Source organism: Seriola lalandi, unplaced genomic scaffold (genome assembly GCF_002814215.2).
Source record: "Seriola lalandi dorsalis isolate HSWRI2012SDOR001 ecotype SW California unplaced genomic scaffold, Sedor1 jcf7180002054577, whole genome shotgun sequence".
NCBI lineage: Eukaryota > Metazoa > Chordata > Actinopteri > Carangiformes > Carangidae > Seriola > Seriola lalandi.
Genome location: NW_019525130.1, coordinates 1,121,207 through 1,143,202, shown reverse-complemented (window position 1 = coordinate 1,143,202; position 21,996 = coordinate 1,121,207). Strand labels below are relative to the sequence as shown.

Genomic DNA, 21,996 nt, shown 5'->3' with positions numbered 1-21,996 from the left:
GGAGCATCAAAATCCAGTCTCACTGTTCCCAGTAGACATAAATCTTATGCCATGAATTTGACATGATGGAAATTAAAATTTCAGTGGGATAAGACACGGGAAACAGAAGAGAGAGATGTAGAGAGGAGGGGGGACGACAGACACAGACACAATGAGAAGTTATCTGGAGTCCTCTGAGACTTGTAGCACTCCCTGTTCGCTGTTTGTTCCATTTTGAAAACAACCGTTGACAAAAATGTCATGGTGCTCAGGGAGCTGTGAGCCACTTTCAGAGGGTTAAATCAAGTATGTTGCAGGTCTTCAGTGTGGGTGGAAATGTCAGGAAGGAGAGATCAAAGGGGGATAGAAAGCGAAATAATTTAATTAAACTTCTCAGTAGGGGGGCTGAAGTCGCTAAGGAGGGTGGGTTGGCATCGGCCCCATCTCTAGGAATTGTTGGTGTTTCCTGGAATTTGCCAAGCAGATGTACAGGCGAGACAGTGAGGAGGGTTGTTTCCATGGAGCAGACATGAGCCTGAAGGCTCAAAGTGCAGATGTAGGTCCAGAGGTAGGGGGACATCACAAATCACATCTGTTATTTTCATGGACTCCTACTATTTTACAGCAGGAGCTCCAAGAATAATTACGACTTACAGTGACTGTAAATCCAACATCTCTGAAAAGATTGATTTCATTTGTTGAACTACTTTTCCAGTCTCTTTGTCTCCTTATGCAAAGTTAAGTTTCATATGAAATCTTTTCATCTAGTCATTTTGAAAGGGTCAGAAAATTCTGTCAGCACAAATAGAAGCATGAAATCTTCTCTACATGCAGAGACTTGCTGTGCCGTGCTCTACTCTACTATTCTCTTCACTTTAGAGCTACTAAACTATAAACTATTTCAGCAATTAACCTCATTGTTGGATTGATTATGTAACACTCGGTTGTACATCACTGTACAAAATCCAGCAGGCCTTGCACTGCCAACACCTGGCAAAGAGGTAGAGCAGATGAGTAACGTTTTCTAAGAGATCTATTCCAGGCCCAGCAGTCAGAGATTAACCCTTGGCTTGGGATAATTACGTCAGATCCCTTTAATCCTAAACAATTTAGCGGTGGCAGTGACAGTCCTGCAGCCACAAGTTCTCTTAGTGATGCACCTGTGATGGTGTCTCTGAGTGAAAGTGGAAGCAAGAGAAGCACTTTAGTAAACCCTAATATTTAGTAGCTTAATTCCAAATCTGAATCACTAGTTTGAATTCATATTGCAGTAGTGATTCAGTTCAACACAGTGTCACCGAAAACATTTCAGTCTATCGTTTTAGCCGAGTATGATGATTACGATGGTAGCAGTCGTGGCAGTAACAGTAGCACTTGTACCAACAGTAATAAATATGAATGTTACTTTGCCTCCTGTATTTCTAGCTGGCTCTTTGTTGGCCTCTAGTGGTCATGGGAATTGATTCCACTGCTCAAATGAAAGTTACTATTTGTGCCACCAGAGGGCACCTGTATCCACTAACACTAATGGCCACCTGGCATATGGACCATGTGAAATTAATCTCTGAGGTTTTCAGAGGATTTTTAAAGACAAGGGCTGATAGATGGCTTAGATGCAGCCAAAAAATGATTCAGTAAGTACTAACAGTGATTACATGAATGAATCAATAACAACAGACTGAACCCCACACCACAAAAACAGGTATTTGTAGTGAAATAAAGCGTGAATTAAATCAAAAGCTGTTACACCACTCAAGCAAGCTATGGCTCAAACCACACAAGAAAACATGCATTTATAATGTCTTTCCTACTGCTTACCCCCTCTATAATATTGATGAAGCCTCACAAGAAAACTAAAATGATACACAGTGCCCCTGTAGGAACCGGCGCTCTGTGGTCTGAGAAAATAACCCTCATGATGTCATCAGGGATTGTGGGAAAGCCTCCATTACAAATTAGGGCATGGAGTTTGAAAGACATGGCTGTGGAAGTTCAGTGAAAGCTGTATTGGTTGCATTATGGGAAATGTAGAGTTTTGGGAGCTTGAGCTAAAGAAAGCTAGATCTACCTACTGCAGTCAAAGCACAATAGGAACATCTGAACATCTGATTTCATCGACCTGGCACACTCTCCTAGAAGAGTGGCAGCTGGGGAACAAACTTGGAAACTGAGGCAAAAGCAAACTTCATCTCATTGAAAATGTAGTAATAAAACTGAAACCGCAATTTCCTCTGACCTGTTGTATCTTATAATATCTGCGTCAGGAGTGTTACTGAAATACAACTGGAGGAGCACAGAAATTGGTGTAAAGATAGGCGGGTGCATACTTATACATATTCCATCACTGAATTAAAATAACTGGTCATAGATTTTTAATTTGCATGTCCTGTTGCACAGAGGATATGCAAAAAATGATCTTATAGAAACATAAACAAACAAGGCTGGAAGCAGCTAACAGGAAGTGCTACATATCTCACACCTTTAACTAGGGATAAACCAATTTATAAATTTTTAAATTCCCAATTAAATAAATTTACATATGCTTTTTTTGTATTTACATCAATTTAATCAATACTATGATAATGTAATGATGTAGAAACCAGTATCCATGCTTTTAACTTCCTGTTTTCATGCACAGATCTGTGAACGGGGGATTTGCAGTTATAGACACATAAACACATTCACTTGTATGGATGAGATTTTTGACTGCATGGATATGATGCCTGAAAGATTTACTCTACCTCTTACTCTCTTGAATCAGCAAGGTAAAAGCATGTGCATGGCAATAAGAGATGCTACACTACTACTGCATTAACATTATTCTGTTGTGTGTATGATGAAATATTGCACATGTAAGTATGTTTTTTCTATCCAACAGCTGCACAGATCTATAAGAGAACAGGAGCAGTGTTACACCGGACATACATCCGCTCCTTCTGTAACTTCCTGCTGCCTCACAGAGCGACTCTCAAGAAGGGGGAGGATACACATGACACCGAGAGGAAGACAGGGAAGCATTCATGGGAAAAAATGAGCATTCTGTTCCCATACTCCCACACTCCCATACACATATCAGATTCAACTGAATCATTATTGTATTATTGTCACCATATACATTCCAGTGACGTAGTTATCAGGAGGAATCAGGCAGAAGCTGTATCTGATCTCGCCTCTTAAGTGTGTCTACATTGTTTATGGAGCTGGTTACAAACATCACTATATAAATGACCCGAGACTCACAGTATCACACAGTGTGTCGCTGCCATGTTCACCACATTTGTGTCAGTAGCCTAATGTGCTAAATCTAGTCAAACTACATCCATGAGAAAATCTGTCCCATTCGTTATGTAACAGACGTGTTGAGTCTACAACTCGCTCATGTTGTTGGATGGACTCGGTTTGATTTTATCTCCTGCAGTTTACTGTACATTCCACTTGTGATAGGGCTGTAACTAACACAGCGTGACCTGAATTCCCTACAGAGGGCTCATGTATAAAGGAGCAGTCCACTGATTTTACATGTAAAGGTCATTCATGGAATGTAAAACAGTTGTATAGTATGTGGCTCTGGGGCTGAATCTGAGAAAATAACCCTGATTATGAGTCAATCTGTTCAGTTATTTTTTATTTTTTATTTTTTATTTTTTTATTTTTTATTTTTTGAGTTCGGCTTCGACTTCTATTATTAGTCATAAAAAACAGATTATTTGCTTCTCTTTTGCTGATTTTAGAACACATGGCACCAAAACCCTGTCCTCCAAATACATCTTGATCTGTTTGGTTCACAGGAACCTACAGATCTTTTGTTTTTAATATGTTTGAATTAAACACAAGAAAAACAGGGTAGCTCAGCAAGTGGAAATACTGTGAAGTTCAACTATAACACAAAGAAACAATGAATTAAAAAGTCACATATCATCAACACTGAGTCCAAAAAAAATCAATGTTACATGACTAAACTCTTTGACTATGGGGTGGGAGGTAAGGCTACAGCAATAACCTACACCTGCAGCGACTCTGATGAAAGAAAGAAAACAAATAAAGCAAAGGTTTTTGAGGAGTAAACCTTTAAAAAGCTGTATGTTGGGTTAATACCGATACTTAAACTTTGAACAAGAACCCCTAAGCAGTCTTCACAGTGGCAGAAGTGTAACTATGGGGTGGGGAGAGGAAAGAAAAAAAGGCAGTTAAAGTACTTAGACAACAATAAAGATCATTAAATAACACTGTCAGCCCCAAGAAACCGAACAGTCTTTGAGTAACAATGAATTCCTTGCATTTTTTGTGACCATGTCAAGTTTGCTTGGCACAGCAGATCGATGCCAAACTGAAGCCGCCATAAAAACAGGAATATAAAAGCATGGATGCTGGTTTTCACATCAAAACACCGCCTTTGTTTCGATAAGTTTGATATAAATGCGAACAAAGCATATCTAGGAAAGACATAATTAAAAATCAGTACAACCGCTTTTATATTGCACAAAGTTTATTATAGTGATGAAACTGTCTTAGAAACTGAAGGGAAAACTACAAGTAAGTAAAGAGGGGTCACTTTATTATGGGTCACTGGGTTGTGAGTGTGTGAGGCCTCAGACTGAGCTGTAATTTCAGGCTTTAGGACCTGGAGCGGGAGGATTCTCCTCACACTGCCACTAAATACCATGGGCGGGCCTGGAAATAAGTTTCCAGGGCAGAGATTTTCATGCTCTGAAAACCAGGCATGACAAATCCTGCAGCTGTGTCCTAAACTTCTGTCCTCGACCGTCAGCTACATTAACTTCATATAGAGCAGATCACTGCTGGAGGATCTATTCGTGAGCAGCTTGAGGACAACCTAAGGAACCCTAATAAGGTAAGATAAAAGCAGTGGGAGTTGGGGGAGGGAGTGTATCCTGAGCAGTGTTCAAATGGTGGGAAATGCCCAGGCATGTGAAAAGAGGCCACAAAGTCAGATCTGATATGCAGTTAAAGCTTCCATTGTAGACTGAAGCAGCGTGAGCCACCCAGGTTGTTGGAGAGGTTTGAAAAGTAAGAACAAAGTAAATGTAGAAGAAAATGTAAAAGCATGCTGCACACAATCAGAAATGCATGAGTCTTGAAACATTCAACTAAACTTCGGTTCAATTCAATTCAAAATACTTTATTGGTCCCTCAAGGGACGATTTAAAGCATATGATCTTGCAAACAACATTGCACAGACAATTCAGGTACACACACATAAACAAAAAAAAACCACACAAAACTTTAGGGAGTTGGCTGCAACTTTGACCTAATTTCATCTGTGACAAAGGACGTCTCTCATTTCCTCTGTCTACGTACTGCACTGCTAGTTTTCCCTAACTAAATTAACATTATTGATGATTTATACAAACAAAAGCTCTCTGTTACATTAAAACTGCACAAAAGAACATCTTCTCATTCATTCATAGATAACTCTCAGGTCCCATGAGATGAAACAGCCGTATGAAACAGACTCAAGTGTAAAATACCAAAAAAACAAACTAATTTTCCGTGTTAGTCTTTGGGACATAGGAAAATGTCAAATGCAGTGTCACTTTTCAGATGCTATTTTGATCACATTATCATCTTTTAATAAATGTATTCATCCTTCAAAAGTACTGTTTAAAACACTATTAAAGACACTGTTAAGAATAATGTAGAGAATTACTGCATGCAGACGTCAGATATCTGTCCATCTCTCTCTGTGTTGGCTTTGTGGCTTTGTGAGCTTGAACAAACATGTCTAGGAAGCTGCTGCAGAGACATTCTTGATGTATATAATGTTAAGTAGCCCGCTGTTTCCTTAATACATTTATATTAAAAGCCTGTTGCTCAGCCAGACGGATCATTTATCAGTAACCTAACAGTGTTTTATGATGCAAAATATCCTAACTATAACTGTAACTGACCATATGCACATGATCTTGTCTTGCGTTTCTATATACATCGCCTGTGTGTGTGTGTCTGCATGTGGTCCCTTCTGCCACATCACAAGGAACCAACCAGCATCGACCACACAAATACCCCTATAAGAGAATTTATGAAATCTTAGATCTTGTGTTGTCAAGACATGAGTAATTCAGATCTACTTGGCAAATGTTTTGTCTTAGATACATCTTGTGGCTGCCTACGTGGCTGTTATGTAAGTCTTGCCTTGAGGTTTACTGGGAGAAATCTACCCCTGCTGTTATATTAAAACTCCAGAGCAAATACTGAATATACCACAAGTTGTGCTTTTTGAGTTGAGTAAGATATTTCAGTAAAACAGAACTGAAAAAGAACAAATCCTAACCAAGAAAATTAGTCATCTCACTTCTTAAATCAGTTATAGTTCATCAATGGCAGCATGTCACATTTGTCCTCATGTCGTCTTATATGTTTTCTCTGATTAGCATTACAACATGTGGGTGACAAACCTGGTAGCCCTGGCCCTCCTGGCCACTTCAGCCTCAGCTGCCACCTCTGCAACAGCAGACAAGGTCCTCAGTAACCATGCTACCATCCTGGCCGACAACAGCGCCAACCTGGCTTTCACGCTCTACCAAAACATGGCAAAGGAGAAGAACGTAGAAAACATCCTCATTTCCCCTGTCGTGGTGGCCTCCTCTCTGGGTCTGGTAGCCCTTGGGGGAAAGGCCTCCACTGCCTCTCAGGTGAAAACCATTCTGAATGCATCTAAAGTTAAAGATGAGCAGCTGCACTCTGGTCTGGCAGAGCTGCTGACTGAGGTGAGCGACCCAAAGACCCGCAACGTCACCTGGAAGATCAGCAACCGTCTGTATGGACCCAACTCTGTCAACTTTGTGGACGATTTTGTCAAGAGCAGCAAAAAACACTACAACTGTGACCAGTCCAAGATAAACTTCAAAGATAAGAAGAGCGCTGTGAACTCCATCAATGAGTGGGCAGCCAAGTCCACTGGCGGCAAACTGCCTGAGGTCACCAAGGATGTAGCGAAGACTGATGGGGCGATGATCATCAATGCTATGTTTTTCAAACGTGAGTCTGCATGAAATCTGTACCTCAGTATATTATTCTTTTAAATGATCTTAAAGTTAATTTTGTTTCGTCACAGCTCACTGGGATGAGCAGTTCCATCATCAGATGGTGGACAACCGTGGATTCATGGTGTCCCGCAGCTACACAGTCTCAGTGCAGATGATGCACCGCACAGGTAGGTGGAGACGAGCCTGTTAATATGTTCAGAAACATGTTAACAATTAAGGGAGTAGTTCAACATTTGGAGAAATACACCTACCATACCTCGCTTTGTGCCTGAGAGCTACTACTATCTGTACAGAAAGTGTAAAAACAACAATTCATAGTTTTACAGTGGTTTATCTGCCAAACTGTTTTTTGGCTCAGAGCAGTAACTTAACGGCCTGTGACCAAAATCACTTACTGTTACTATATAGTGAACTGTATTTATATATTTATTTATCTCGTATGTACAAATTGTATAGAGAGCCAAACTAAAACTGGAACTTCAGGGTTCTGTTGCAGAAAACCTCATTCAAAATCACACTGACATTTATAAAAGCATAAACAAATCCGTGTAAAATGACTTCCCTCGATAGATAGTCTTTTGTGCGGTTCACTTCACATGTCTGAATAAGGATTGTAATTATTTTTGATGATCTAATGTTTCACCCTAGACCTTCGTGGGTCACAAAAAACATCACAGCTGGACAAATTAGTGAGAATACCCTCCAATATTTACACAGATGTATATACAGCTGTTCCTGGTCTTGACCGTACCCTGTAAAGTGCACTGAGATGATGGATGTTGTGATTTGGAACAAATAAAATTTAATTTAATTGAATAAATATTCCCATAAATGAGTGTCCATGGTCTGTAGACTAGACAATCCTACTATGCAGTGTGATACACATTCATTCACAAGTGTCCAAAAATAACTGTCTATTATATGGGGATGAGTGAGAGAGTGAGAGAGTGAGAGAGTGAGTGGTTTCAGACATAGCACTGCAGTTTTGAACAAATGAAACAAAGAAGATATAATGTTAATTGGTAGGTGGATTTTGTTATCTTAACACAGAGCCAGTTTACGGTCAGCTAAGCTAAGCTAAAAGGCTGCTGCTTTTAACCATGAGATATGATATTATTTGTGATGCATCAAGACAATAAACCTTCATAAAAGTCGTACAGGCTGGTTTTAATGTAGGTGAATATCTGTATAGGACGAGGAGAAACCACCTTCTCTGTGATCATGTATAAAACAGAACATCACACACAGGATAATATCTGTAATACCTGTCATTTGTTTCCTCAGGTCTCTATGGCTTCTACGATGACAGCACCAACAAGTTGTCCATCCTGAGCATGCCTCTGGCTCATAAGAAGTCCAGCGTGGTGTTCATCATGCCCTACCATTTGGAACCTCTGGAGAGACTGGAGAAGATACTGACCAAGAAGCAGCTGGATACATGGATGGGCAAGCTGCAGGAAAAAGCAGTGGCTGTGTCTCTGCCCAAAGTCAGCATGGAAGTCAGCCACGACCTGCAGGTAAAAGATTCAAGAAATCAAGAGCATGCTGGTTGATTACAATGACTACACCTCAGTCTTTCCCTGTCACACTTTATTTTTCTGCCTCTCTGTAGAAACACCTCGGGGAGCTGGGTCTGACAGAGGCTGTGGACAAATCCAAAGCTGACTTCTCCAAAATTTCCGGGAAGAAGGATCTCTACCTGTCCAGTGTTTTCCATGCCTCCGCCATGGAGTGGGACACTGCTGGGAATGAAATTGACACCAGCATCTTTGGCACTGACAAGCTGAAAAGCCCTAAACTGTTCTACGCTGATCACCCCTTCATCTTCCTCGTGAAGGACCAGAAGACAAACTCCATCCTGTTTATTGGCAGGATGGTCAGACCAAAGGGAGAAAAGATGAGAGATGAACTGTGACCACGTGTTGACTAGAAATGTCTTAGGTAGACGTCTGACTGTGTGTGTGAATGTAGGTTTTCTACTGCAATATGCTGAGAGAAGTGTGAAATTAAATAGAGGGTTTGATAAGTGCATTCCTATCTCCCATGCTGACAGCATTCCCCAAAACATAGCAAAGGCACCTTCATTTTTATCTTTGAGAATATTTCTCATCACTACATGGCTTTTTTTGTTATGAATTGATCACATTTTGGACTGAGGACTGAAGTATTATTTCCCTGATTAATGCCTAACATGTAAATGCAGTTTGCTTGAATGGAGGAGGGATTTTATCATCAGTATGTGACAACACAAAAGCTCTTTGTAAAAGGTGAACAACAATCTTACTTTTGAAGAGATTTTATGGTTCTTGCTGTTTAATTTAACAAAAATATTAGTTTGTCAAGCATTGCTGTGTTTCATTTTAAACTCCATTGGTTTTCACAAATACTTTGTCCATTCGTTGCACTTCTCTGTTTGTCTTTAACCAAGAGGCTACAGTGTTGTTCTGCACTGTATTGTAATGCTACACAGATCCGCACTGGCCATCAAATCCAAATGATGGCAGATTTAACAAGGACTGTCTGTACAACAGCATGTGCACACATAGTTTTAGTCTGTTACAAATTTCCTGTTTTTGCAATAAAAATGTGAAACATGTGTCATCTTAAATTTTGACATTTGGTGCTGGCATTTCCCTTGCATTTGTAAGGACACTGACTTCTTCACCTTGTTTGTCTGTTTGAATGTCTGTTTGCAATAGCAGTTTAGCCCTCGGCAGGTCTTTTGAAGTCAGGCCTCCAGCGCGGTTTTCAAGCTGAATAACATGAGCAAATACCAGTGAGGGTGATGTGGGACCTCCTGGGCAGCTCTGTTGTAGCGTGGAGTTTTGCAATGGTAAACGCTATATGGTAAACCACCTAATAATAAACTGTAAATATTTAAACCTTAACAAAATATTTGAGCATATCCAGATGTTTGCTGCAGCTGCTCCAATGAGAAAATGACTTGTTAAAAGCCACATCATCAACCTCCACGTGAGTGCTTGCATTAGGTTCACAAAGACACGAAAACAAAAACAGCCAAAAATGAGCCAATGATTAAGTATTTAATAGAAGAAGGCTTAATAATAGAATAGAATAACATAATTTAAGGTGGATTAAATTGGGGCATCAGTAGACGTGAGTGGATTTTGTATTGTCATTGTTACATCCACTGCTGAGGAAGCTTACATTTTGGGACAGATCTGGATCATTTACTATGAATTGGAATTTTTTTCTCTGAAGTCTGGTGTGTGTTGTTTCACATTGGCCTTGGCCAAGGGCTGCACCCGCTGAGTGTTCTTCTAGTTTCAGTCTTTGCTTTTTTTTTTTTCTTCTTTTTTTTTTAGTGTATAACACCACCTAGAGGGCTACTGGCAGAACATGGTTTGGAATTTTATAAGTCAGCAGTCTTTCCTGGAAATTATACCCAGTGTATTTGTTAGGAATGTCTTTATTACCAATAATTCAGGATAATTGCAATGTAAGTAATTCCTAGCATTCAGCCATTAATATTACTGTGTCACCTTCTTAAGCCTGGCTGCTTCAGAGCAGCAAAACTGCATTTCAGCTTACTTTGACAAAGATTCATAGAAGTTGTAGGTATTAAATGCTCTTTAATGCTCTAGTTATGCAGTGTGATGCATACAGTCTTATACCTAACCTCACTAAAATGAAGCAAGCAAGTTCACAAACCATCTGCCATGGAGTCAGAGATGCAGGATCATGAAATGCAGGGCAACACTACAGTGCCATCTGAAAGTATTCAGACCCCTTTACTTTTTTGTCGTGTTGCAGACTTATGCTAAAATAAAAATCAATCTAAATCCAATATTAATGACAAAGTGAAAACACAATTTTTTGCAAATTTATTAAAAAGTAAAAACTAAAATGTCACATTAACATTAGTATTCAGACTCTTTCCTATGACACTTGAAATTTAGCTCAGGTGCCTCTCATTTCTCTTGGTCAACTTTAAGATGTTTCTACACCTTGATTGGAGTCCACCTGTGGTAAATTCAATTAATTAGACATGATTTGGAAAGACACACTCCTAAGGTCTCGCAGCTCACACCTACTGAATACTAAATGTACTGTAAAGCCATCAGGCATTTTAAAAGTTAACTACATCTCCTAATCATTTTTTCTTTTTCTGTTGTTTTAACACCAGTTTGCATCCTGTTCTGCGTGTGTTACTGGATTGTGTATCTTTACTGTACTCTGATGTCATATGGTTGTTGTGTTCCTCTTTTGCCGGAGCTGCATCATAAGTTTCTGTCATATTATTGCTGATGTGCAATAAAATACTGAACTGAAACCCTTTTATTTATTTGTTGCTAAGGCTTGCTTTACACTCTAATGTAAACAGGAAGCGAACTGTTGAGGTTTTTAAGCGGGAGGGGTTGAGTAACATTATAATATGATCTACATCAAGATAAATCCTAATCCTGATACAGATAAAGGGTGCATTGTGTATGCAGGTGTGTCCTCAACTCAAGCTATGTAGTCAGTGCGTTAGTGGAATTAACAGAAGAAAGCCTATAATCATAAACAATAATCTATTGAGGGAATTTGTGTCCGAATCCTGTCCAGACCTCCCTGACACATCAGACTCACACTGACATCCTTTCTCTATTGAAAGTATTATAGGACACACACAACAGAAAATAGTACAGGAAACAATTGTGTCATATGTTGTTAATGCTGAGCTATTCAGCTATAAATCCGATTTAAATTGCTTTTCAAATTTTGATGTACCCTATAGAATTAAAATAATTATTGGACCATGAAACATTCAGGCCCCTATGTAAATGTATTTACTGTATATTGAATTTACTTATATGAAATACATGTACATATAGAATAAAAAAACATATGTAAAAATGTTATCTAAGACATATGACATATATGTCTAGCCCATTCAAATATGTATGTTTATGTATGTATGCTTATATTGTAGACATATGTAAAAAGCCTGTCAATACATGATGATATTTTATACAGTAGGGGTCCAAAAGTCTGACACCACTTTCCCAGAACGGGGATATAATTTTTATATGTAGCCTACATTGTGTTAATGAACATGCATATAAAGGAAATATATATTGCTTGCAAATATAACATATAAAATATCTATGGTGACTTTTTATATGATGCACCATATAAAAAGTCACCATAGATATTCCTAATACATGTACATATACAAATTTAACAATGGGTATTTCATATATTTTATAAACTTATAGCTTCATATATCCAGAGGATGTCTACTGTATATGTGATAATAGTATATCACCTTTAAGGTGACATTTGTGGCAACATGACTATTGATATAGGGACATAAACTGTATCTCATATATTATATTTCTGTATGGGGGAGTCATAATAATAACACCTGCTCCTCAGCACAGAAATGACAGAGCCTGTCTGTGATGTGGAGACTCCAAAGACACACGTTAGAATCGTACATGAATATAAATAATTAGGTTATGTTCTATATGACTAAAACCAGGATAAACATAACAGGGTCAGGTGTGCATGTGAAGGTATGACTATGATAATTTTGCTGTCGTGCCACACAACAGAGTGAAGTTTGATGACTTTAATTATGAACTAATAAAGTATTCTGAAATGTGTCATAAAATATTAGCTAAAGAAATTATCACAATATATATATATATATATATATATATATATATATATATATATGTAACACAGTTAATTATATATACACACACACACACACATATGATATATGTGTATATATGTATTCTGCACTTAGCGTGATGATAAAAGTCTGATAATTACATAACAGCGTTTTGCAGTTTATGCTCCGCAATCTCAGTTCGGTTCTTATATTCCTGGACTTTGTTACCTGCCTCTCCCTGGCGCGTGAGGAGGAGGGCTCTGGGAGCTCGGCCGTGATGACTACAAATCCGTTAGCGGCCACAACCTCCTCCTCTTCCATCATGGCTCCCACGATAGACAGGCAAGGATACTGGGGGCGGCCGACCTCAACGCTGGACTGGTGTGAAGAAAATTATGTCGTCTCTTTTTACATCGCGGAATTTTGTAAGTTAAATATAGTGGCACCATTTACGCTAAGAAAAAATGCTGAATTTGGGGGTTTGGTTTGAGAGAGGACAGCCATACTGTGTACGTGTAGTCGCCCCTTAATAACGTAAACATGAAGCGTGAGCAGCGGCTGTAATAATAATAATGATGATGTGGATTTGTGTTACCGTGTTTGGCCGAGATGAATTTTCTTTCCCTTAGTTTGAGCAAAATGTTTCCCCATACGGCATTTAACTAACTAACGTTAGAGCTGTAACGAGGAAAAAGAAAGGCTCACGTTACAAAGTCAACCTGTCCGTGTCGAGCTGTTTTGCATATAGCTTTCCCGTAGGCTTTTATTCTGCATGGTGGAGTAAGTGTTTGCTAACGTTGTCAGACACATAATTATTTTACCACTCATTTGTGTTTGAAATCGGCTCGGGGACCTGGTCTTCAGTGTTTCTGAGGCTAAACTTGAAACTTGATAAAAACATTTCCTTCATACTTTCAGGCGCCTCACAGCCTGTCTAACGATAAAAACTGGTTGTTCAGGAACCATTATCTTAGATTTTAACAGTTAGAGTCACTAGATGCTGTTATGGTAGCGGGACTTCCAGAAATGACGGGTGTTTTACTGACATGCAGTGACATATTCCTTCAGAAGCTTTTAGCAGAGCTAGACATGGACACACATTCCCACTGAAAATAATACTTTGAAGTTCCTCATTATTGCGCAGCCAATTTAAGCTCTTAGAAGGGAACTAGGCTGAATGTTAAGATGATTTGTACTTCAGGCCTTTTTACAGCACATGTATTAATTGATAATATAAAACAACCCTGTAGTATCTTCTAATGTGTAAAAAATTATATACCTCACAAATTCATTAGAGATTCACTGTATAAACTCTTGGGAGTTAAGTTTCACTAAATCCACCTACCATGTGCTGTTATCATGTCATCCATGATTTTCATTGTACTCAGTGATGCAACAGTTTGTCAAAGGTGAACTTGAGCCGAGTGGGCCAGAGTTTAGTTAGATTACTGAACTTTTTTATCTCCTTTATATTGTGTCCATGCTAAGCCCTTCGTAGTGTCATACACATGCACTACATTTTCTTGCCCAATAAAGTGTAAAATCCTTCTGTAAGCCACTAGCTTCGAGTCCATATTGCTGGGCTGCTGTATTTCCATGTAATTCCATTCAAATGTTTGTAAAATTTGGCACTGGTGTGAATGCAGCATATCTAGGATAGTGACAGTTGAAGCTTTTGTTAGACACCACGCTGGCCTAGCTAGATTGTTGTTTTCAGCCACAGAAGAATTGTTTGGCATTTAAACAGTGATTCAGGTTACAATGGTGGGAATGTGGCATTGTTCACGAGAAAAAGAGATACCACTATGACTTTAATCCTCACTTGATGCTTGCTATTTCTCTTTTTAAAACATCAGCCCATGGTGACAGTGCAAGCAGACAGAGTGAGGTTATAAAGTGTCCGTTACACTGGGGACAGGTGTCTCATCATGTTGTCTGCAGTTGTCATTGAAATGTGAATGCGAAACATTCATGTGCTCTCCACACATTTTAAAATGGTCACTCCAAGGGCTTTCTTTGGCTTGTACCAGACATCCACAGTGAAAGGGATGTGTTGTGTTGTTTATGAAAATGCCAGTTAGCAGTATTAGTTTTCAAGGTACTTAACATCCTGGTAAGTCTGATTGTTTTCCACACATGAGTTTGTACATCACCACACCCATAATGAGTAAAGTTAGGATCTAGGTGTTGAGCTGTTTTATCAGGTTCCCCATGAGCCTGATGATGTACCAACAGTGAGTACATACAGTAACGATGGCCTGGGGGAAGGCGGTTTACAAACACAATCTCTGACACCAGTTCAAACGTAGGCCACTTTTTCAGATAAGGCTTAAATGCTTTGAGGCAAACCTCAAGATAGCTTGTTGAAGCTTTATTCATCACCACCCCTCAGGTACTTCTTTTCAGCTGTTTTCAGGTTTGAAACCACAGATCCTGACAACAGTACAAACAAAAAAATAGTAGAACAATACATGGTAAACCAACCAACCAACGGTTCAAATCCCACAGATATTCAGTTTACTGAAATACAAGAGCAAGGAAAGCAGCTAATTTACACATCTGAGAATCTGGAACTGACACATTATTCAATTTTATTTATTTTTTTTCAATTAGTCATTAGTCAGAGTTACTGATTAATATTCTGTTAGTTGTGTAAATTATTAATCCATTCATTGCAGCTCAAAAACAATAGAAAAATGGTCCATCCATCATTTACTGTCCGCCAACATACGCATTACCTGTACCTGCAAAGTAAAACGTACTACTGTATTACCAGTATTACATAGTTCAAATGACAGATGCACAGTACTTCAAGTATTTTAGTGCTGTGATTTCAGTTTAAGTAATACAATAGCAGACGTGTGTGCATGAACTCCTAGTGCAATGATCAGGTTTCTGTAATAAGATACCATTCATGTTGTTGTTATACGTCTAACCCAGGCTGTCTCCTCACTGAGCTTTCACTGCCATCATGTCACCCAATCACAGAGCATTTCTTAGCTTTTCAGATATCACACAGCTCATGTCATCAGGCTCTAATTCATCTCTGGTATCTTTTGGAACAGGGAACACTGTCAGCAACCTCATTATGATTCTCCCTCCCATTTGTGGGGCCATCCAGACATTTCGAGACGGCCTCGAGTTTCGCTACGTCTGCTCCTTCCTCGGACTGGCAGGTTAGTCTCTTGAAACTGAAAATGACCTGGATCTACATTTGGGACAATACTTAAGCAAACACTGCTCTTGTTTACATATTATAGTTACTGTCAACAGCCCTTGCAGTTGTACAGTGTTTACTCCCGATGCCCTTACATGATAATACATACCTGTGAGAATGTCTTAATTTTCACTGGGGTTGTGTGTCACCCAGCTGTTGGTGTCGGCTCCTGGTGCTTCCACATGACACTGCTATATGAGATGCAGGTGAGCTACAGTGAAATCTGAATACTTTAACATTGGGAATTTTTTTTTTTTCTTGCTGAAACTGCATGAATCAGACTTATTGTTGTAAATATGTGGTCAAATGTTTGGTGCCTAATGTAACATCATCCTATAGTGATGTATTCATGTGTGTTTTCTCTCTATTCTCATTTGCAGCTACTGGACGAGTTGCCTATGATTTACAGTACATGCGTCTTTGTCTACTGTCTGTAAGTGGCCCAACCATTTATTGCTGCTGAAGCACTGAGAACAAATTTAGTGTGACTGTGCCTGTAAACTGAACCAGTGACTCCCCTGCCGATCACTTGATCCATTGAGTGTACTGTATTTTAATGGAACTATTGATTCTGAACTGGATTTCCACTCCATCTCAGCTTGTCATTTGCTCTCTGTTCTTTATGATTGTTCAAACTGAAAATGTAAGATAAACATTTGTTTCTTTTCTCAGATATGAGTGCTTCAAACAGGAGAACAGCCTTAGCTTATTTCCTATTGCAATTTTATTAATCTTCAGCGTCTCAGTCACTGTGGTGAGTATTCACTTTCACTACAATATGATCATTTACTTTGAACCATATTGTAAAGGAAACATTACATCCCTCATGTCCTCTTCAGTAGTTTCTCTATGTATGTTTTGTAGGTATACTTGCAGTGGAAGGAGCCAGTGTTTCACCAGGTAAGGGCGTGCTCTGTGTTATGTCACCTTGCTCATTGTTTGCTATTAGGGCTCAGTGTGTCTTAAGTCATTTTACCTTGTGTAAACATTTGGCTTTCCAACACAGTATGCAATACTTAATTTGCTGCACACTGCTTGTTAAATGTACAGTAAAGTAGCAATTCATATCAGAGCAGATATGCAAAATGCAGCATTTAATGACATTTTATTTTATAGTCAGTTGATGATCAGTTAAGTTTTGTTTGGATTTTACAACTCTGGAAAGTTATCGCAGGAACAACCGTGTTATCTTTTGTCGCATGTCGAGGTAAATGGTAAAGTAATGCACCAGGAATGTGCGCTTGCATGTACAGTATGTGACTGGCCAGCACAAGGTCTTTTTGAATTGACGTTATCAAGCGTTGCAGATCAGTGCGCTTCCCCATTGAAATGAATCAGGAGGCTTAAGTTCTTTCATGTAGAGCGAATATCGACACAAAGCTAAGCACTTAAACCTTAACCATGAGATCAAGACATAGGTCAAATTTCCTGCCAAGAAGAAGAATAATCTCATAAAATCTTGAAAGAGAAGTAAAAAAAAAGCTTCTTTTGTACCCAGTATTTGTCTGTACCTGCTCAGAGTCTCACATTGTGTCTGTTGCTTTACAACAGTACAGACAATGTGACGAAGCTGCCTTTGTTTGCCCTTTGGAGCTGGGTTTGTTTACTAACCACACTGCTCAATGGCGATTCATAACAAGACTGATACTGTTCCTGTTGTAGTACAGTGAGCCCACAAGTAAACACAGTTTGGTCCAAGTGAACACTTTCTGTATGAGTAGCTCATGACCTTGTGTGGACATGAGTTGTGTGTAGTTCAACCAAAGAGTGGATTTTCCTTTATATATTATTTCTGAAACACCAATCACATCTCTAGCTTCCCCAAACCAAAAAAATAATGATGTGAAAATGAGATGACAGTTAAGTCTGATTTTCAGGCTATCTGAAAGGCAAGAAAAAACAAAACTGAAGAGTCAGAAAAATGAAAACATAATTTGTGCTACAGGATTATTATTTTCTTATTCCTTCATTTATCTGGTGACTGCTCAGATTCATTTTAGGACCCTTTGTGGGGTCCCAGAAAACAGTGATGTACTGTAGCAGAATAAATAAAAATTTAAAAAACCGGGTTAATGGTTCTTTATTAGTTTGATCAGTTTGCAGATGAGTCAGTTCACTGACACAAGAAATGTGTTGACAGTTAAAATCATTTATCCTTTAAAAAGAGTCATGATCTACAGCTCTGGCTGTAAGTTACAAGGAAACAAAAATGTGAGTTGGAAGAACATTTTAGAGACAACTTTGCTTCTGTTGGAAAAGCTGTCTAAGACTATATGAACAGGCTCTATCAGCATTACTCTCAGTGTGCAGCTGAGGCTGCCTGGCTCACTTTGAGCTCTGGTGACTTGATGGAAATTTGTGAATAGTTGTAGAATGTTTTATCTGTCATGTTCCACAAGTTCTTTACTGAAGTGTTTCAAAGCCACATCACTGCCTCTTCTTTTAGGTCATGTATGGTGCTTTAGTAGCTTGCCTAGTGATGAGATCCATCTTCATTGTTACATGGTAAGTTTTGCAAAAGGACCATTTAAATTGAAATCATTACCATAACAAAGGAACTGTTGCTAAAGGATTTTCTTTATTGTTTATGTTTCATCTTTAGGGTGTACCCATGGCTCAGACCGCTGTGTTACACCTCCTTATCTATCTTTATGTTGGGGTTCCTGCTGTGGAACATTGACAACATCTTCTGTGACTCATTAAGGTGAGGACCTGTGGAGGCAAAATAATGAATGTTATGCATGTTTTTCATTGCAAGGTCAGACAAAATCAAAGTAATGTCAATTTTTAATTTAAAATGCGTGATGAGTGTTTAGTACCTCTTTTGTCATGTTTTTAATTTGTTGGGTCAACGCTTTCTTTGTATCTCAGAGCCAGTAGACAAACACTGCCCCCTGGTGTTGGAGTAGTAACACAGTTCCATGCATGGTGGCACATCTTCACAGGCCTGGGGTCCTACCTGCACATACTTCTCAGGTAAGCTTCTGCTTCATTCGCAGGAGATTACAGCTGCAGTGAGTTTTGTTGTGGTGAGATATGTTCATGCACATTGAATGTTTGTTTTCTTTTAGCCTTCAGATCAGGTCAACCTACCTCAAGTACAGACCAAAAGTAAAGGTATGTCTCGCTTTTAGCACTTGCACATATTGTAGCTTTCATTTATTGTCATTCATTCTTTTATTCATTTATCATTATTTATTTATCCGGTTCTATCTTAACTTTGCTCAGTTCCTGTGTGGAGTCTGGCCCACATTGCACATTGAACCACAGAAGACAAGCTGAAGTGAAGGGATTGGTACCAGCTTAAGGATGGTGACTGCCATATCCAAACACCATCGGCACAGGGACCCACTGCTGGCACGACAGCCCACAGGCAGGGGGCAGGTGGACCCCAAGACATCACCCCAGGGAGCCTTTGGCTCTGCACTGTGGGTACAGTATAGCACTGATTCCAGTTTTAAGAAATGGGAGATTTTTTCATCAGTCATAATTTATTAGACTAGCTTTTCTTTAACTAATTATTATATTGAAATATAATAATTTTATTTTCTCCTTCATTTCCAATGCAAATATGATACGTAGTCCACTGCAGTGGAAACTGTTGAAGGGATCATGGATATTAGTTTGATTGGGGTTTGGGAAAAGGGAAAACAGTGTCATTAATTCAGAATTCACATTAACATATTTATCATCATATGTTCGGTTCTGTCAAAGTTTAAATCTCCTAAGCCTAAAAATATTTAAATAGATCCCTAAACTAAAGTATAACTAAGTATAACTATCGCTTATGTGTAGTTTTACAAGTAGCTGAGGGAGCTGTTCTTACAACTCAGTGCTGTCCTATCCCTTTTCAAGGAGTATCATATTGCATTTTATGGGATAGTAACTATCATCTAGAAAGTGAAAGTGGTACTGTGTTATTGTAGCTCAGCTGTCTTTACCAGAAGATCCTTATTCATTTGTTTGGCCACAGGCTTCATTTTTCCTTGAAATTTTCCTATCAAAATATGGAAAGACTGGAATTATACATTTCTTTTTTGTTGTTGTTGTTGTTGCCAAAGTTCCTCTGGGATTTAAAACAGTCAAGGATTGTGTGAGAAATGTTAATGTTTTACCTCACTGAAAGCAAACAAGAAATCCAGCACCTACATATAATTTTGTTACAAAACATCATTACACTGACTCATAATTGTGTTTAGGACCAGGTTAAACTTTGCCCAGCTACACAGAGCAAGCTGGACCACTATTTACACCTCGGGTCTCTGGACACTTTTACAGTGCTGTCACAATCGTTAAAGTGATAGTCCACACAAATTTGTAGACCGTGAAGGACGAGGACTTTAGAGCCACCTTTCAGGCCCACGTGGGTTTTGTATTGGTTTTATATCAGAATCACAATGACCCTCCTTTAGGGTGTGTTAGACCACTTTGTTTGGATTTTACAAATATCTTGAGGACATGATCAGGCAAACATGCAGAAGCATCAATGGAAATGCTTGGCTTGAGATGGACTTGAGATATAGTACAATCACACTGACCCGATGTCAGTGTGATTGTACTCTATCTCAAGCCATGATCAGTGGTCAGATTATTGCAACTGATGTGTTCAGCTCACATGGAGCGCAGTAAGAGTTGAAACCCAGCTAACTAAGCCAGCTAACAAAGATTACCTGCGAAAGAAATACATTTCTGAATCTTAATTGTTAATATTCAGTCAAAGGACCAAGTGAATGAATGGGACATATCTGAATAATTGCTTCTTCATAAACTGTAGGGAATCAGGTACTAGACACAGCCAGTTCTGGGTTGCTCTTGTCTCACGCTGTTAAGGAATTGACATCTGTCATGACAGTAAACACTAATGTTCCCCTTTCTTATGAAAAAAAAAAACCACTTGATTTATGTCAAAAGTATTTAGATTCCCTCTATCTACAGGTACTTAAAGCTTCCCCACAATAACACTATTTTATTTATTTCTCTATTATTTATTAGTCTTTGTTTAATTTATTCACACCATGACATTAAGATGAAGAGTCAAGTGGCACATGCACAATCCTTGTTGTGAAGTTTATGATACAACCACTAGGTGGCAGATATTTCCAGCTTATTTCAGACATTGCCAAGCATGCCATATAGTGCATTGACAAACTACCTACCTACTGTAAAACGTTTAGGCCTCAGTTTTCATGTGGTGTTAAATGAAGGGCTTTTTATTTACAATATTTATTTTGCTACTGTGAACTTGTGGATATGTGATGGAGTAACTGGTAAACTGGAAGATGCACAACATTATTGTTGTATGGAGATATCTGTATTAGTGTGGCCTCCTTAGCTGCTTTTTGCTGTATTATCTCCTGAGACAGCACATTCGTTTTTCATTATACACACACGCTGTATCACTAACTCTGATATGCTTGGGTATAACAGCTGTTTAAACCCAGTATTACAAACGTTCATAAGCACATAAGTATAACGTATGAAAGATATGTATTAACATTTTTCAAATGTCTGTGTGGAACCTTCAATGTATGTTATCACTGCTCATCAGTAGAGGTGAGCACGTATCAAAGAGGGTGCCTTATTGTTATCCTTGCAGTGTAATCCCAAGTTGCCTTGATGTTTGTGATAAACCATTCAAGTTGTCCCTTGTGTTTTTGCATTGAGCCCTTCCGCTGATTATTAGCAGTTAAGGCATCAGGAGGACGAACAATAACAGCTTCTAATGCAAAGTCTGTGCCTGATTCTTTGGCCTTCCATTCATTTCATGTGTCCAACAAATTAGTTACAGGTTGTTCTGATGGTGTTAACTGTAGCTCAAAGTGGTAATAATTACATGTTCAGGCCAGAAGAGCAATTGTTTTTGTTGAACTTTGTTCATGTGCCAGTCTTTAACGATGCCCTGTATTGTCAAATAAAAGAAAATGTTTCAGACAGTTTGTGTGTTTCCTCTCGTTGAAGCCATAGACTGCATTTCACTTCAAATTACAGATTAATGGAATTTGAGTTTGACACTGAAAACTACAGTGTCAACGACCACTGAAATAGTAATATATGACTCATGAATTGCTTTTATGCAGTTTTGTGCATCTCATAGTGGATGATGTTATGTTGTTAGGGGTTTGAATTGACTCGTACAACTTGAAGGTGTGGCAATCAGTTACTGGCAGTGT

General features: G+C 38.8%; 2 protein-coding genes across 2 annotated transcripts; both read left to right on the top strand.

Annotated features, from left to right (window-relative positions):
• Positions 1–4,663: 4,663 nt before the first annotated feature.
• Positions 4,664–9,594, top strand: serpinh1a (serpin peptidase inhibitor, clade H (heat shock protein 47), member 1a). The gene is made up of 5 exons (XM_023417775.2): positions 4,664–4,831; positions 6,372–6,978; positions 7,055–7,153; positions 8,271–8,503; positions 8,599–9,594. Exons 2-5 carry the CDS (start codon positions 6,381–6,383, stop codon positions 8,899–8,901), a joined length of 1,233 nt encoding a protein of 410 aa, XP_023273543.1. The 5' UTR covers positions 4,664–4,831; positions 6,372–6,380; the 3' UTR covers positions 8,902–9,594.
• A 3,292-nt stretch (positions 9,595–12,886) lies between these two features.
• On the top strand, positions 12,887–21,759 carry acer3 (alkaline ceramidase 3). Its single transcript, XM_023417779.2, has 11 exons — positions 12,887–13,034; positions 15,675–15,785; positions 15,980–16,032; positions 16,207–16,259; positions 16,499–16,580; positions 16,691–16,726; positions 18,273–18,331; positions 18,429–18,530; positions 18,698–18,802; positions 18,898–18,943; positions 19,055–21,759. Exons 1-11 carry the CDS (start codon positions 12,887–12,889, stop codon positions 19,106–19,108), a joined length of 849 nt encoding a protein of 282 aa, XP_023273547.2. The 3' UTR covers positions 19,109–21,759.
• Positions 21,760–21,996: the final 237 nt, after the last annotated feature.

What these genes read in the sequence shown, in the direction of transcription:
- serpinh1a (XM_023417775.2), top strand. Translation starts at nt 6,381, where the DNA reads ATGTGGGTGACAAACCTGGTAGCCCTGGCCCTCCTGGCCACTTCAGCC. An exon ending in CAATGCTATGTTTTTCAAAC is followed by an intron (nt 6,979 to 7,054) that starts GTGAGTCTGCAT and finishes GTTTCGTCACAG; the next exon opens with CTCACTGGGATGAGCAGTTC. An exon ending in GCAGATGATGCACCGCACAG is followed by an intron (nt 7,154 to 8,270) that starts GTAGGTGGAGAC and finishes TTGTTTCCTCAG; the next exon opens with GTCTCTATGGCTTCTACGAT.
- acer3 (XM_023417779.2), top strand. Translation starts at nt 12,887, where the DNA reads ATGACTACAAATCCGTTAGCGGCCACAACCTCCTCCTCTTCCATCATG. An exon ending in CACTGCTATATGAGATGCAG is followed by an intron (nt 16,033 to 16,206) that starts GTGAGCTACAGT and finishes TCTCATTTGCAG; the next exon opens with CTACTGGACGAGTTGCCTAT. An exon ending in AGGAGCCAGTGTTTCACCAG is followed by an intron (nt 16,727 to 18,272) that starts GTAAGGGCGTGC and finishes CTCTTCTTTTAG; the next exon opens with GTCATGTATGGTGCTTTAGT.